Here is an 18,188-nt window from a genome sequence, read left to right as displayed (position 1 = left end):
TTATTTCAAAGTATAGAAACTATTTTTCTCACAGGTTACCAAGAGCAGAACCCAGAATGTTCAAGTTTGCAAGGATAAGTAAACAGACGCAATATAAGGCTTTTTCAACCATTATGCTAACATTCACCACTACATTTTGTTTCTAGTATTCTTTTCCAAGAGATGGAAAACAAGCATTTATCTTTAATAGAATTACATAAAGAGAGGCAAATGCCTTAAATCAGTCCTCATAGTTATGTTGTTTTGTAAAAGCTGGCATGAAACAATACGATTCAGACTGGCCAGGCATCATTTGGTGGCAAGGCCAAACAGATTCTTCTATCTGATTAAAAGCTGAATAGGGCTAAATTGATTTCCTGATCAGGTCAATTAATGTGCCACTCACCAGACTGCACAGAGCCATCTATGATCTGGTCCCTGTGAACAAACCTTAGATGTATTCTGTACTTCATAGAGGGAATTTAGTGCCAGATTCCGAATATATATATCCTCATAAGCTGGGTGACCAGGCCAGATAACTTGATTATTGCAGCCTTGAGGAATAAGTAGCTTACATTAACTAGAGAAAAACCCTACTTTGTCAAACTGAAGTTTGTTCCTATACAACACATTATAACAGCAGTAATGTACTAACCACATAATACACATATTATGTCCAGTTAGGAGCTAGCTTATATTGTATAAGCCAAAAAAAGGTAAACAGACCTGTAAATACCTGTTCACGAAATACTAGCATAGCTATCCGCATAACCTTACAGCCTATTCTGCCCTCCCCCCATTTTAGCTTGAAACAAACCAGTGAAGGTTGAAACATTGCAAAGCATTACTGCATCTTATTTTAGCCTATATATAACGTGATTTCACAGACACAAAAAAACTGTATAAGACAGTCATAGTCGATGTGTACTGTATAAGACAGTCATAGTCGATGTGTACTGTATAAGACAGTCATAGTCGATGTGTAAAACCGCTGCAGAACCAAGTTCCCTGTGGTGTGAGCATTATGGTAGCTCGTCACCACAATTAAGCCACCCATCAAACAAAAGATGGAAACCAGAAAACAATCTATACAAGATAAGTTTATTAAAAAATAAAATTAAAAATAACGCATCCATATACCCTTCACTTGCTCGCTGTAATATGCGGGAGGTGATCACACACCAGCATTTCATTTATAGACTACTGTAATGAGCAGCTACATTTGTATTTCAGGCACGTTGTGGTAGAAGTCAAATGTAACCACTTCCACAACACCTATATCAAACCAGTGTAGCAGACCTACCTAAAAATGACTTCTACATTCTAACACTTCAGGTGTTTGGTTTGGAATGGGAAAGGTGGGGGGAGGGGCTTACTGGGTGATTATTCTTGAATCCAGAAAACAGAGTGTCTTACCCAGCATGAAAAATACATAACTTTTATTTCAGCATATTTTATATAACCCTGCAAAAATAGTTTAAAAGAAAAAAGCCTGGATGGAGGCAAATACACGATGCACCCAAGTCTTTCTATCCAATCCATTGTTTCCACAGCTTTTTGTAAAAAAAAATAAAAACAAAACAAAAAACAAGCCGATGGTGCTGTACCCAGATCACTCAATGAACAGTCTGCTCCAGATATTTGCAAGTTGTTTCTGTTGTGATAGGATCATTCAAAGCTTCAAGGATGAAGGATCAATTTGGAATTATCCATTAAGGCAAGCCTTCAACTAAATTTCCATCTCTAGTCCAGTAAAATTTCCACAGCATATCCGGAATACCCTTTATGACCCTCTAAGAATCATTGCCATTGGTTATTTCATGATTCAGTCTCCTGAGGTTGCCTTTGACCTTGAGAAACTCTGGCTTGTTTTCCTGTTCATCCTCTGTCTTATGTTTTTCCATTTCCATCTGCAAGATAAATACAAACAGCTTAAGAATACTCACTTATCAGCCAGGCTTTTATTTTTTTTTATAGTCAATATTTGTAAAAAAAAAAAAAAAACAACTTTATGACAATATGGAGAGTACAATATAAATACTTTATTAACAAAGTACAGGAAGAAGCCATCTGCGGCTGTACATGGAAGAAGCCATCTGCGGCTGTACTTCTAGAGCAGGGATGGGGAACCTTTGGCCCTCCAGCTATTGAACTACACATCACAACATGCCCTGCTAGTTTTTCTATTTGGCCTTGCTAAAACTGTTACAGGGCATGCTGGGTTGTGTAATTCAATAACAGCTGGGGGGTCAAAAGTTCCCCATCCCTGATGTAGAGAATGAACTGCCGACAGGGTGTCGTAGAAATTGTGATACAGTAGTTGAAACTGTGACACAGCATTGGAGTTAAAGGGGTGGGTTGCCCATTCTAAAATCAGAAGCCCCTTTCATTTTATAAAAAAAAAGAAAAAAAAAAAAGGAGCTGGTTAACAACAGCGTCAATAGGTCAGCATACTTTTAAAACATAACAACTTTTATGACTAAAAGCAAGTAGCTAACACTGTAACATTTGTTTCTTAGGGCCAGATGCATTAAGCTTCAAAAGTGGTAAAATGGAGAGTGATAAACAACCAGCCAATCAGCTCCTACCTGTCATGTCACACACTGTGTTTGAAAAAAGTCAGACAGGAGCTGATTGGCTGGCTGTTTATCACTCTCCATTTTATCACTTTTGAAGCTTAGTGCATCTGGCCCTGAAAATCAGTAAACCAAGGCTTATAAAATGGCAGCTCTCACCTCTTCTAGCTTCTGATGTCGCTTTTCTAGTTCTATCTCCAAATCGGTCTTTTTCTGCACAGCTTCTTCTTTTTGTAGTTTTACAACTTGATCTCTTTTTCTCTTTTCCATAACTTTTTGTAACTCAGGCTTGTTTTGGGGTGAGAGGCCTCTAAAAATGGCAAATTATATTCCAAAAATTAGACCAAATTATACATTTACAATATAATGCTAAATAGGTTTCCATATTAATGAATTCATTTAATACAACTTTTTCTACAATGTTTTTATAACCAACTGTTAAATAACCTATTCATAAAGCTATCAACTAAATGGGTCTGATAACAGGTCATCTGATAGCAGCTACTGATGTCTGTACAGCAGAAAAACTTTATCCATACTGCCCTATTCATTATACAGCATCGGGGAATAGAGAGATTAACTACCAACTAATCACCTATTAACTGCCATGTCAGGCTGTGTTTGCAAAATGACAGCTAGGAGCTGATTGATAAAGCACCATTTTTCTTTAGTAATGAGTGAGGCCTAGCGACTCCTGAGTGGCAGCTGGGCGGCCAATAGCGGTATTCGAGGGGAGGAGCCACAGGATGTAAACAGACATTCTGCGGCTTCGTCCGTGCAGGGCATCGGGTACTCATTTTTTTATTTTGGCAAGTCCCTGGGATGCCTACATGGAACGAAGATGACGTGATCTACGACAGAGGACCATGGTGAGTATGGTTTCGTTCCACAGGTAACCATATGGATTTCTACAGACCAGTGGACGGATGGATACCTACGTGTCAAGGTAGGTAAGTATAGGTATGTATGGATTCTGTATGTAATAAAGTTTTACTTTATTGTTGTGTGTATGTTTATTTCACTATGTGTACTGAACTATAAGTTCCAGCGGGCCCTTTAATGCCCTGCATGCTGGGACTTGTGGTTCTCCAAGTCCCTGCTTACTGGGACTCATAGTTCCACAGCAGTAGTTTTAGCTATTTTTTACAACACCATCAGTCTGGTGCCCACTGCCCAGGGGAACTGCGGTCAGCCTCAAGCTTCAGCCTGAGCAGGTAAATTCTGGAAGGGGGGACCCACTTCCCCAAGATCCCTGCCCAGGCTGACCAGTTAGGGGGTAAATGCTTTGGTCAGGGGGTAAATCTTATGTGCATCCGACATCCTGACAACCATCCGTTTTGCACGGGACCGCGCATCGGGTCGGACAGGATGTCTATACGTGCAATTTGGGCCAATTTTACGGCCCGCTTCCACCGAATCTCGTGAAATTGTGCCCAAATCGTTAAGTATATGGGGGCCTTCCCCCTAAGTCTTCGTACATCTGCCATTAGAAGACTAAAAAAAACTAGAGTGTGTCATGTGCTGCGAGCTTTAGCATATGTCTACATAGAACAGTGCAGTCTATGGAACATGAATAGAGCAGAAGATATAAAGGCAGGCTGGATACTGCATAATAAAATGAAAAAACCCTGTTGCTTAAGAATATTTAATTTCAAGATTTGGATATTTTGAGATCTCTCACAGCAACCTTGGCACTAAAACATTTAGAAGCTATAAAAAAAAATAAAAAAAAAACTTTATATGAAAAGATCACATTTCAGTTCACCTTAAAAAGATGTTGAATGCAAAACGGTGAATTGGGGCGAAAATCATGCTGACAGCAGTTCTCCATCCTAGCATTGAATACACTCTCGGCAAATCACAGTGAAAACCCCATTGAAATACACCAGCGACTTGCAGCGAGCATGAAACGGAGAACTGGCCGGCATTCACTGTTTTCGCTTTAGGCGAACAGTAAACATTGAATAGGGTGAATCACATTTTCAGTGAAAAAGATTCATCGCAAGGAGTGAAAACAGCTCGATTCGCCGAAAAAAAACCCGGTGAATCGGGAGCATTGAATACTGGCCTAAGAAGGCTTCAACCATAGCTAACCTTTATGAAAAATTTTAAGACACACACACACACCAAAGAAGCTATAAACAAGGGTAAAAAGTTAATAACGAAGACCATCAAAAAAGTGTTAGATGTATATGGTATACAGCAGTGGTTCTCAACCTGGGTCCTCAGGTACCCCCAACAGTTCATGTATTTCAGGTCTCCACACAGAATCACAGGTGAAATAATACGCTCCACCTGTGATCTTTTAAAATGTGTCAGTGAATAATGAGTGCAGCTGCGCACCTGCCGAGTGACCTGGAAAGCGAGAACTGTTTAAGGCACTTAAGGACAGAGGTTGAGAACAACTGGTATACAGCATTTCACAACCATAAGGATGTGAAAAAATGCTTTTATAGAGATCAATAGGACTTTAAAATTACTGTTGTGTTGCTATTTCACAGCGTAAAATACAGTACTTTGTTATACATATGTATAAAGGAAACAAAAGGCCACTAAATAAGTATAGTGGGGGAGATGTATTGAATACTGTGTTCAAGTGATTCACAATGTAGTCTTTAGCTGGCCATGCAACTTTCCTCCTAGCATCCAATTAGCTGGCTGGCTGGTTGGAATGAAAACCTGGTAATGTATGGGAACAAATGACCATTATCAATTTGCACCAAATGCCAGAAAACGAATGAAACTGGTCAGTCAGCATGATTAAATCGGTTTGATTTAAACAGCTTGCCTGAATGACCAATTTATTGGGTTATGACCTACTACACCTTTTACTAATTTGCCCTCAATCTTTTTGATTGATTCTATTTATTTATTTTTTGGCACTGGCTAATATCCCTTTCACATTGTAAATGCCGGGTAGCTCCCAGGATTTGGACATTGGCCCATCCCAGGAGAGACCTGGCATTTGCAATGTTAGTTCCCCACAGTGACCCAGGTCAGGTCGCTGATGTCAGAAAGGGGGTGGAGCATTGGTGCTTCATTGGTGGCAGGAGAAGAGGCAGCACTTGGAGCGCAGCTTCCTCCATAGTGTAAACGTGAGCTGGGTCATTCGACTTGTTCACACTGCACAGCAACCCAGGTCCGACCAAAGATTAGCTTGGGTCGAAATGCTGGGTTGCTGGACCTGGATTTTTTTTTTTAAAAAGACCCTTTCACATCGCACAGAGACCCGGGTCGTCCAGGCAACAACCCGGGATAGACCCGGGTTATTTTTGCAATGTGAAAGGGGTATGAAGTACAGTTTATTTGAATAGATGTAAACTATTGTTACTATTATTTTTGCCTGAATAGTATAAAAAAAAGTGCTAATAAAACATAAAAAACTAGTCCCCTTTTTCTATGAGTAATTCACTGGAGGCATCCATGTTCTTCTTTCCCTCATGGTGCCAACCAGACATCACATGTGCTCACCCACAGCATAGAAAAGGATGGTACAAGATACTGACCCTTTAATCTGACCTCAGAGATCTGATGACAGGTATATATGCGAGCTGTAGGCGATCCTCTGCACACAGGATTAAGTAATGTTTGCACACTTTGTTCATGTTTCTGCATCCTACTTGTATATATGTTTGCATTGCATTATCCTATCTGTTTACATTGTAATTACATCTCAGTATTTGCATTTTCCTCTACTGCATAATAAACACCATTCTTCAGGTCATCTCAGCTGATTGGATCGAGAATATTAAATTAGATAGGATTATGCGGTTTGTCTGAATTTGGTTAAATAAACATGATAATGAACACAAAACACAATTGATGTAAAATGGTGCTCAGCGGTATTATAAATCATTACCTTTTCTGGTTCATTAACAATTCTCTGTGTAGATCTTGGTGGTTTCTGGAAGTTTTTACTGGATTTACTAATTTGATTGGCTTTATAAGTTCTGGATTATCAGATTCAATGTAGTCTGGCTCAGCCATGATGCTCTTCACAATCAGATAGGTGTCCCCAAACTCTGAATCAATTGGAGAACTTCCTGAAAACAGAGGACATAAAACATGGTAAATAAGAAAATATACACAATAGGGTACTTATATGTTAGTTAGGCGCCCACTATAGTTAGTACGCTCATGCCCCCACTATCCATGTTGGAATGGAGTTGATTTTATATAGTGTGTGGCGAGCGCAGTGAGCCACCGAGCCAATAGTTCTATGAAATGGTCTACTTCGCAAACAAATTTGTACTTATCATGCAGAAATTAACATTTTCACATGATTCAAGCATTCCAGCTATGTGGGAAAGGGTTCACACAATTATCTTCTCCATTAATGCAAAAAAACCATTTCACCCTACAGTGCTTAACATTTTCATGCTTTTTTCTTAAAGGCTTATCTTATAGAACTCCATCAGACAATAGCATTGCATGAGCAAAATCCTTATTCCACTCAAAACCTGGGAGGAACTGGATCTCGTCCAATAAGCCCATGCAGCTAGCTGTAACTCCTCCCACTTTCCTGCCCCCATTTTTTTTATTTCACTGCTATATTCATTATAGCCCATCAAAGTGCCCGTCTGCCTTGAATTCAGTGTCACTGCACTATATAAATTGCCCAACATCACCGCCGATTAAGCGCTTGCTCTAATCGGCTAGTGTGTATAGGATTTAAGGACTAAGTTGTGCAGAGCTGGACAATCTTCTGGACAACTGATCAGGCTGCCTTGTAAGGACTTCATAGAGACAATGTTAAATCAACTCCTGCACCTGAAAGCATATCGCCTGCTTAGCAAGGAAAGGAAACTAAGGAAAAATTGGTAATGATAGTAATGATATTGTCCAAAAAGATGTATTGCAATTATTTCTAAATAGTCCCTATAGTCTGACTAACTTTCCAGAGAACAGTTATATTAGCAATAGGGGTATTTTAAGAGAGGAGGAAGCCTGTGTGCAGCCATTTCTGGTCAGGCCCCTTCCTCTCTGCTGGGCACAGCGCTTAGAGCAGTAGGCTCTGAGCATTAGAGTGCTCAGACCCTACTGCCCATGCACAGACAGCCAGAAAAACATCAGATGCAACATTTTTCCGGTGATTACAGCAGCGGTTCATCTGGCGCTGGATGCCAGAGGGTAAATATTAGGAAAATGGGAGCAGCATGCATGGTGTGGGCCCCCCCGGGACTCAGAGGCCCATGTACATCCAATATAGGTAGTCCCTGGGACGTAGCAATTCCCAAAGGAAGGTTACTAATAAGTAGAATTCAATTAGAAAAGCAGCTGAGAAAAATCTGATGGGGAATTATGGTTTTTATGGGAATTATGAAAGGAGTTATGTTTAATGGTATGTGCAATCTATTAGCAGTATTCAATGATGTTGGCAAGGGGGTTTGTACGGAAAGGATGGCTTTTCCTTGGCAAAAATAAGCCATCCTCACTGTAAACCCCCCTGCCATATTCAATGATTAGGTCAGCGAGGATCCCCAAATGCAGTGAGTCCTCACACTCGCCGCTGACACCTCGCTTCAGGGAACAGCTGAGGATTCATTGTATATACTGATGGCAAGTTATCGGCACTTCTATGTGCCGATAACCCGCCGTCAGAGCATTTAAAACCCCTCTATATGAGAACTGCCTAAATTCTGTACGCCTCTTACAGTACATACTGTATATACTAACATTATGCCTTCAGCACTCATTGTTTTGCTCCTTACATCATTGAACTAAAGTACTATTGGCTAGATCAAACAACTGGTGCAAAAATATTGTATTGTAACTAACCATCTAAATGTATACTGCTATGCTGCGGAAGAAGGTGAACTCTTCTGCCTTTGCAATCAGATTCTATTATCTTCTACAACAGCGGTTCCCAAACTTTTATCTCTTCTGTACCCCTTGATTAGGCTTTTCATTTAGGAGTACCTCCTTGGGTAATAAATCACCCCTACCCATCCCTCTATGCAAAATACATCTGTTTTTGTTAGGTAGTAAAGTTTTTAGGTTAGCAAATAATCAAACGACTCTTTAATGCTCAAATAACCTAAACCACCTCTATATTAGTGAAGGAGGTGGATTTAAACTCATTTATATTGTAACTGCCCCCATGGGACTTGGATAGTCTCCAAATAATTATCACTTTGTCCACAGTTCGTGTTAAATATAAAATATATGAATCATTTATTTTAGCTGCAGCACTGATAACTCTCTTTATCAAGTTCAGACTGTTTGTTCCTATGTAACCCCTGTTATCGTTCAGACAAATACTCAGTAGTTCAATACTCTGAAAAGCACATTGTATTTAAAATATTTACCAATCTACCATTTAGCAAACAGGTCCAGATGAAGTCCTCCAGCTTGGAGGAGTGTCATGAGTCAGGAGCCCAGTAGTAGCTGCTGGTGCATTTCAAAAGAGTCTCCTAGTGTACCCTACTTATATTTTGCTGCCAGTGGAGTGTAAAAGGAGTAAGCCGCCCTGGGCGGAAGAGTTCCTCCAGCGGCTGTGTGCAGAGGGGAAGCTGAAGAGAGGCTTCCTCCGCCATTACCGGCTTTGTTTTAAAGTATACCCGAAAGGTCCACAGTGTACCAAATGGGGTACACAAACCACGGGTTGGGAACCGCTGTTCTATCTGATTGGTTGCTATGGGCAACATCCCATCTTCAATAGAACGCCCATCTTAGTAAAATGTACCCCTTTAAAGGAGAGGAAGGCTGATAATGTAATACAAATAGAAATAAACCCTAATTTGCTACTGGACTTGCACAAACAGATTCCTCTTACAGTACATGTGATTATAAACAGGATGAAAAGTGGTTATTTGGGAATTCATCTTTTTTACATATAATCATAATGGACATAATTTCTGGAAAACAAAACAAAAACAACAACAATAATAATACAAGCTACATTAAAAGAACGGACTGATTAATAGCTATGTAAATATGGAGGAGTTTTTAAATAAAATACTTGGCAAAGTGATTTTTCCATATGTCCATGGTGAAAGTGCAATAAGTTGTTCCTCTCCTCACTAACCAGTCAGAGCTCCACGGTGGTGTAGCCGGCAATGCATGCCGGTGTGGCTGACACTATCACTGCAGCAGTCATTCCCTATTATTCCAACTGGATTTCAGAACATATACAGTAATGACTAATGAGGTTATGAATAGAGGATCCAATGCCGTTAGATTCTGCTGTAACCTACATACCTGTCTCATGTGTACACCAAAACAGCGAAAACATTGTTGTGAATTACGAAAGCACGCTGAATACACCTAAGGTCCTGACTGCTCATGTTTATAAAGAAACACTCCAGTTACTTATTAACCTGCTCTTTGTAAGCAGTAGAACCCAGCCTCTAAACACTGCTATATTGCAAAACATGATGAAGTCGCAGTCAGGATAAGCAAGAACTATAAAAATGTGCCTAAATGAACCCGGAAATGAATATTGGCAGCCATTTACTGTTTGTAATAACATTATTAAATAATACAGGAAGATAATTATACGAAAGATGCCAAAACAGCAGAAACCCCCAATGGGAGATAAAAGAAAGTATCATGTAATTGTAATAGTAGGGGACATAGCAGTACATAAACAAAAGATGGATTATAAAAACAGAGACTAAAAATTGTGAAAGTGTTAACATTTTTACACTTAAAAGATAAACAAAGCAAATGTTTATTACATTAAATAAAAAAATAAAAAAGTAAAACCAAACCAAACAAAAAAACAACAGTATGGTCGAAAGATACATATAGTCGTAGTTGATAAACGCCACACATATAGACATATTTAAACCTGAAACACTGAAAATTCTTTTTAAGCATTTTGGACTGGGTAATTAAACTAATTATAATGTTACACAGACAGAGCTGTCCAGTAGGGATTTCCCTATACAGCTCTATCAGAAACAGTATAAGTGGTTGAACAGTGCCCCATAGTGGCATAGCATGTAATGCTAGCACATTCAGCACACAGTAAAAACAAGACTGCAAGAAGTGAAAGAAGAAAGTTAAAACTATACACATGTAGATTTTTGCCGATATTAACAATAAGGAAACCCGCCTTGTTAGCCATGAACACAGACATGGTCTCATGACTGAGATCTGGTGATTCCTTTATAACAAAACAGTAAAGGGACAATGGTTTTGACAGAGGCCAATAGTTCCGGTAAATAGATTTATTTTACATAAACTCTTATTAATAAACTTGACACACAGTACTGGTGGTCATATTGTAAAGCATTTTAAAGATAATGGGGTAATGCACAGTTAAACGCCACACCTGCACTCATATTGCAAGCAGAGAGAATAATGGGCATAGTGGGTATATTTACCTATGCAGAATTGCATCCAGAGGCAGCACTAGCTAATTTGATACCCTAGGCTAGATTTTGGTTACTACACCCTAGTACTGCTGCTAGTTCTGCCCCTGACACAATGCTCCTTATTCACATTAGACCGTACTGTATTGTTCATTACTGAAAGACCTTGCTCTTTATTCACACTGCGTTACACAGTAATGCCTTTTATACACATTATGCCACACAGTAATGCACCTTATACATATAATGGCACTTACAAATCATACCACACATTAGTAATGCCCTAGTACACATAAGGGTTATTCTGGTTGACTCGCTCGGATGCGATTTTGCACCCTTCATGAACCTTTGAATGATGGTACACCTGCCCCCACCTTCCCCCCTTCGCCACAGCGTGTTTGTTCGCCCTGGCATGCGGATGGATGTTTTAAACATCCATTTGGAGGCCATGGGGAGCCCTCCCACATCTTTTGATGGTAGCGTGACTCTCCGGTCACTTAAATATGCGTGCTCATTCAGGAGGAAATGGGCGGGCAGCTGACATCTGGTGACATCAGCTGCCCACCCCCGGTGCCCACATCACTGGGTGATTACTATGGGAACAACATGAATTTTCATGGGAACACCCATGAAATTCTGGGCGTTCCCATGGGTGTGTACACCCCCCCCCCCCCCCACAATGTAGGGTGCGTGCACATTTTGTTAGCCGTAGCCACACGCAGCCCGGGAATACACAGAAGTGCGGCTGCGCATGCATCGAACATTGATCCCTGTGTGAACGAACAGCCGCTGCAAACAGGCCTGAATAAGGTCCATAATGCACATGGTAATTACCCATACACATTATGCAGCATACGATAATGCCACACAATAATACTGCTGACACATATACCATGTGACATAAGATACACTCTGCCTCAGCTACAACGTATAACCATTTATATCAGGCTGACAACAGTACTTCTCTGTAGCACATGCACACACTAACCTTACGTTACCAGTGCCTTTTAAACTGTGAAAGGAGTTTCACAGAGACCAAAAAAGAACATAAAAATGCCACACAGCCAGTGACTTAAGGTGGCCATACACACGCAGATTTATCTTCAGATCCGGCTGGTTGGAACAAAAACATGGTTATGGATGGTTATGGAGAGCACATGACAGTTGACCATTTGCTTGGAAACGGTATATTGTTTTTTTTTTTTACATTTCAAAACGTTTAAGGCTGCAGAGGGAAAGCGCCAGAGTTGATTTACCGGTTAAAGATAACCGGTATTTCAAAACGTTTAAAAAGCAGAGTCCTACACGTTTCAGAGTCGTTTTTTATACAGTGAGAATGGCTCTGAAACGGTATTCAGTAAAAACAACAGATTACAGACCTGTGATAGGCTGTCCCCTGCATTCTGCCTTGAAACGTGTTCAGGGGATTAAACGGGTTGACTGATGTGAATGGTACTTAAACGGTAATCTACTGCAATGTGAAGGCTCAGACCCGTTTTAAATACCGGTTAAAAATACCGGTTTTTGAAACGTTTTGGCAGTGTGAAAGCGGTATTACTGTCTCTAAACATATTGTAAATAAGAGACTTGACAATTTGTGGTAAGGCATAAATGACCTAAACCTAATCAAGCATATTCCACAAACAGATGTTAGTAATTACATCAGCAGGAAGAGATAAAGCTGTAACAAATGTCCCAGAGGCAGCCTGGCCAAAAACAGACATGCTTATAATAACATGTGTAATGAAAACAGAATACATTTTAACCACAATACAGTATTAATCTCTTAATGAATTCCAATAGTGGGAAAACGTGGAATATAACAGAAGACAAAGTTAAGCCTATTTAATTTTTTTCATTACTGGGAATGTAATAATGGATAAACAAAAAACCCAGAAACTACTGATGCACTACATAGAACCCATTTAGGCATTTTTTAAGCCAATTGCAACACAGGGGAATCCAGACTTTTGGGACAGCTTGTAAGCTCTTCAAAGCAGGGCCCTCTTCCGTCCTGTTGTCAAAACCCTCTTCTCTTAACATTTCACTAACAGCTCTCCAATACCAAACACTCATTTCCATCTTTGGCCACCAGCCCCTAGTAGCACATTGGTCCTCACTGCATAAGGTGTATACAGACAGTGGGATTTTGGCAAGAGATTTTGACTAGTCAAAATCTCCTAGAAGGTTAGCCAAAATCTCCCTATTTTTCTCCTGCTTAGTCAATATTGTCTAGCATAGATTGATTAGCTTAGATTGACTGTGCAGGCAAGGCAATTTTGACTAGATCATACACTATCATTACTGTACTTCAATGTGACAAAATCGCTTAGTCAAAATCTCCAGTGCATCTAGCCAGTCTCTCAAAACTGCTTAGTCAAAATTGTCCACTAGCCAAAATCTCCCCATGTGCGTTCCCATTTAAGCCGCAATGTGTATTGAATTGTGGCATTCATTTTACCTGTACTCCATTTTGTTTTTCATTTACTGTAATGTTAAGTTTGTCTCCCTGTACGGTTCCTTTGTACAGCGCTGCAAAAAACTTGTGGCCTTAGAAAATGCCCCTAAAATCGCTACCTGTGTAGGCCCAATGTGGAACAATTTTCATAGGTATTGCTTAAATGCAAGTTGCTCACTACTTGTATATGCTCTTCGTGTTTAAGCAAGTTAAGTTTTACTGTAGGACTGTCAAATGTGTACTTTATCCCACCTTGATCCTTGAACGGATATACATCATTAGGCGGAGTGCATACCCTTTTAACAAACAAGGCTATGCTCCCCTGCCATAACTTATGGGCAGACTTCGCTCAGAATGCTCGGTCTCTCTCAGCACACAGCGCTGTGTGCTGAGCAAGGCGTCAGGATCAGTGTTCTCGAGAACACTGGCCCCAACCGATTAAAAACCTGCATGCAGGTTATTAATCGCTGTGGGATTCAGACTGGTGGTGCCGCACATTTAAATCGCTGTGTGGTCTACATGTGATGTTGTCAGACTACGTGCAGGTGTGTGACCGTTACCTGATGTTCCTGTTCTCCTCTCGGTACTGCTTGGCTGCTACCTGACTGCTTCACTTGCCTGCAATTCAGAGGGCGGAGGGACAAAGGCACCATGGGAAGACAATACCCAACACAACCAAACAGAATGGTCACCACACGTGAGGACGGTGATCAAAAAGGATTTATTTTTGAAGCGAAAAGGACTGTGAATCACCGCTATGAAAATGACGAAACAATGCAATAACAATGATAACAATTGGCAGTTTATGAAAAAGACAATTCTCCCTTATGATATTGTGCGCGATGGGGTCACTGTGGCACCATAGGCCGCACTTCGCACAATACACTGCAGTAAATGCAATACACTGTTAAACAATAAATTCAATTAGAGATGAAAGAATAAAGATATTCTATAAAGAAGATATCGTGCGCGATGGGGCCACCTGTAACACCTGCAGGCCGCAATTCGCACGGTATACTGTCGTGTAACCAATTCAAATCATCAAACAAGACATGCAATAGCTTTCACATGAATGAACATAGTATGCAGTACTTATACCTTGCATAAATAACCATAAGTGTCCAGGCTAAAAAGAGCGAGTCCCTGAACTGCGCAGTTACAGTATTTCCAGAAATAAGGTACCTGTTTGGCCTAGGTGCACCGTGTCTTTTAAACAGCTAGTAATGGGATTTGTAATCCAAGGCAAAAGAGGTGTCTGTAATTTTGGCACAATGCCAGCATTGAAAAGGGACTTTGCTGAAGAAAAGGCCTGGGTCCGGGTTCTGGCTAGTCAAAGGCACTTGGTTGAATAAATGGGTTATCCGGTTCCAAGTAAGGAAGGGTGAGGGTAAAGGCAGTCCCTGTATGCCGGGCCGTGCCTCAGGCTAAAATGGCACTGTGCTGGGTTAACTTGTGGCAGAAAAAGAGGACAGGCCACAAGGCCATTGGGGAAGGTGAGATGGGTAACTGGTATGTGGGGTGTTGTCAGGGTACCTGCACATCTGTTGCTGACTCCTGTCAGGGCTTTCTGGGGACACTCAGGATCTGTGGGTGTCCTGCTGTGCGGGGACGCCTCTACACAAGTGTGGGCTGCAGGCTCTCTCTCCCTCTCTCCCAACCATCAATCACCACTGGGAAGCTGCTGCAGAGGTCTCTCTGGCTGCTCTGTCCTGCCTCTGCTCCACTATTCACCACTCTCCTCAGCACGCCCAGCGTAACGCGCTGCTTACTCCTTACTCTCAGGCACACTTCTCACTGACTGCCTTCCTGGTTCCTCTCACTGCTCACAGCAAACTGGTTACACTCCAATCTGCCCAGCAACAGGCAGGTCTCTAACTTCCTGCTTCTCCCAGCACCTTGCTGGGTCCAAAAGTCCCTGCTGTCCTCCTTGCTGCTGCGGGGTGGTTGCCTAGCAACCCCCCGAAATCCTGTGTATTTTTAGGCAGCCCTGGCCACCAATGATTCTGTGGCACCAAAAAGGGGGTAGCCCAATTCTGGGATGCCACATGCTTCCCCGCTGAAAGAATGCCAGTCCGCGGGCATTATGTCGGAGACAACTAAAGTCCTGGTACAGTCTCTTGTTAAAGAACAAAGCATTTCAAGGTAACATTACCTATAAACTGCAAAACATTTCTACATTTCTGCCTTACATCTATACATTAAAGCATTTACAATTACATTCAGGGCTGGTTACCTCAGCCGTGTAAAAACCTGTTAACTATGGGGCCTGGGTTGTGCAGAGGCATGTCCCCCCCGGGTTCCCTGCTCCTCCGCCTCAGGCAAGTCTTTTCTCCTGTTCCTCAGCAGTGTTCTTCGACTGCACCTTAAATCACTGCGTGCGGTCGGCAATGAGCACGTGCTTCCTCTCTCTGCCTTTTCTTGGACCTGTTGATGGCCTGTTGCATCAAGAATAGGAATTTTTCACTCGAAATCGTTGTGTACTCATACTCGCTTCCAGGCCTCTCTTCCTTAGACTGGGCTTCGGCCTTCTCGACTTCCTTTGACTTCTCTGTAGGGACATTGGGTTTAGACAGTGGCATAATGGGTTCTGAGCCCTTCGGTTCCATGCGGTCCATCCTTTCTTCCGCTGCCACGTGATGCACGGTTTCACTGCCCTTTCCTCGGTCTGTTGCTTCAACATCTGTCAGTCGAGGGTTGGCTTCTCCGTTATCTGCATCTTCCATTCCCTGTGTAGCAGCACGCTTCTGCTCTGGAGAAAATTGTGGCCTAACCACACCTTCCATGCACTGCTGCTCTGCTTCGCTCTGAGTCATCACAACTGGTCTCTGGCTCGTTTCCAGCCATTCCCTCTTCCTGGGGACTTTAGGTTCTGGTGGTCTGGGCATCTGCTCAGGTCGCGGTGAATTCGTGTTAGGCCTGTCAGTCTCGCCAAGACCTTCCTGTAGTCTTCTTTCCCTTTGGTTCTGCTGACCATATGGCCGGTGGCTGTGTGGGTTATCACAGTGATGCGTGAAGCGTCTGCGTTCACTCTGGCCTGTGTCTCTGTTGCCTCTTACCGCAGCACCACCGGGGCCTGTCACGTTAATGGCCTTGACGCCTCTCCTTCCACTTGCCATTTCAAATTCGACCCACTCTCCATTTGCTAGGGTCCGGAAGCATTCATTCCGATGGGTCTTCTGGATGCCTGTATAGTGGACATATACGGTTCTCCCATTATCTGTCCTTCGGATAATACCATAGCCACGTGCTACGTCAAACCACATCACTTGGCCTGTTAACTTTCTTGTTCTGATTCGCCAATCCACAGCGTCGGATGGCACATTCACTTGGACTTGGTTCTGCACTATTGTTTTTGGGGCTTCTCTTGAGAGTCTGTCTCTTGCCTCGGGATCCTCTTGTCTGGAGGTGGCGTTTGGGCAGTACCTCTCAATGTGCCCACGCTGGTGGCACCTTCTGTAAATCGGTTGGCCTTGTAGATCATACTTGTCGGTGGGTCGTCGGTTCGATTCTCGGGTCACCTCCCGCCACGGACGGTTCCTTGTGTCATGGTCTTGACGCCATTTTCTGCGTCGGTTTCTGCCTTGATTTTTGTCTAGGTCTTCCAACTTTTGCGCCATGCGCGTCATATTACACGTTAATTCAGACATCTGACGGGTTAGCACTTCCAGTGGGCCCGGTTCCATGGGGGCTTGTGTCTGTTGGGTGACTGCTCTGCTCAGGCATAGGGTGTCTGCAATTTGCCCTTTTGAGGCCTGGTGGCAAGCTTCCCCTTCCGCTGAGTCCTCCTCTTCATCCCGACCACTCTGGTTCAGGCCCAGGATTTGTAGGACAGTTTCCTTAAATTTGGCGAAGGTGCTGTCAGGTTGTTGTCGTCTCCACATGCGCAATTGGGACTTGACTGCCTCCTCCTGCGCTCCTTCGATGAACAGGTTGGTTAGTGTTTCATCCACTTGTTCCTTTGGTTTCTTTTCTCTCAACTGTATGGCCTTCATGGCTTCCTGTAAGCTTAGTGCATACTCCCGCAGTGGTTCATTCGGTCGCTGTTTTCTCGAGTACAGGCGGCTCTTCAAATCTGCTATTGTCTTTGATTCAAAGATCTCTTGCAGCTTTTCAAAAATTTGCTCCACCGTTTCCTTTTCGTCGGCCTCCCACGTTCTTACTTCACGTAGTGCTGGGCCTCTCAGTTGCCCCACCAGTATTTCAATCGCTTGTTCGTTGCTGAGCCGGTACAGCTGTGTCATGGAGAGTATCCGGTTTTTGAATTCTTTCAGCGTTTGCGTCCCCGGGGTGTTGTTTCCCGAATAAGTCGGTACCCAGGGCGCGCCATAATAGTATGGCATGGTGATTGGTGCCGCCGTCATTGACACTGGATTTCCTTCTCCAGGTGATGCAGGAAGTCGTCTCCTCCTTCTGGTCAATGTGGGAGCTTCTGCTTGGTCTGAGTCTGACATCGCTGAATCCTGTTCGCGGACGCCAAATGTGATGTTGTCAGACTACGTGCAGGTGTGTGACCGTTACCTGATGTTCCTGTTCTCCTCTCGGTACTGCTTGGCTGCTACCTGACTGCTTCACTTGCCTGCAATTCAGAGGGCGGAGGGACAAAGGCACCATGGGAAGACAATACCCAACACAACCAAACAGAATGGTCACCACACGTGAGGACGGTGATCAAAAAGGATTTATTTTTGAAGCGAAAAGGACTGTGAATCACCGCTATGAAAATGACGAAACAATGCAATAACAATGATAACAATTGGCAGTTTATGAAAAAGACAATTCTCCCTTATGATATTGTGCGCGATGGGGTCACTGTGGCACCATAGGCCGCACTTCGCACAATACACTGCAGTAAATGCA

The 18,188-nt window shown here is 42.5% G+C and overlaps 1 protein-coding gene across 3 annotated transcripts in view; it reads right to left on the bottom strand.

Moving 5' to 3' along the window:
• Positions 1-1,061: 1,061 nt before the first annotated feature.
• FAM107B (family with sequence similarity 107 member B) overlaps positions 1,062-18,188 on the bottom strand; it is a 77,266-nt gene continuing 60,139 nt past the window's right edge. For 2 of the 3 annotated variants that reach the window (XM_083183107.1, XM_083183108.1), the window contains exons 2-4: positions 6,415-6,598; positions 2,715-2,865; positions 1,062-1,889 (exon numbers count right to left, since the gene is read on the bottom strand). In XM_083183107.1, coding sequence (XP_083039233.1) covers positions 1,773-1,889; positions 2,715-2,865; positions 6,415-6,542 — 396 coding nt within the window. In that variant the 5' untranslated portion in view covers positions 6,543-6,598 and the 3' untranslated portion in view covers positions 1,062-1,772. Of the gene's footprint in view, positions 1,890-2,714; positions 2,866-6,414; positions 6,599-9,755; positions 9,855-18,188 lie in introns of those variants that run through there. The other variant, XM_083183106.1, reaches the window with a different exon arrangement.

The sequence above is a fragment of the Crinia signifera genome, chromosome 4 (genome assembly GCF_055691185.1).
Source record: "Crinia signifera chromosome 4, ASM5569118v1, whole genome shotgun sequence".
In the NCBI taxonomy this organism is placed as follows: Eukaryota; Metazoa; Chordata; class Amphibia; order Anura; family Myobatrachidae; genus Crinia; species Crinia signifera.
Note: the sequence above shows the minus strand (reverse complement) of the source record. Positions and strands in the feature narration are given on the sequence as shown.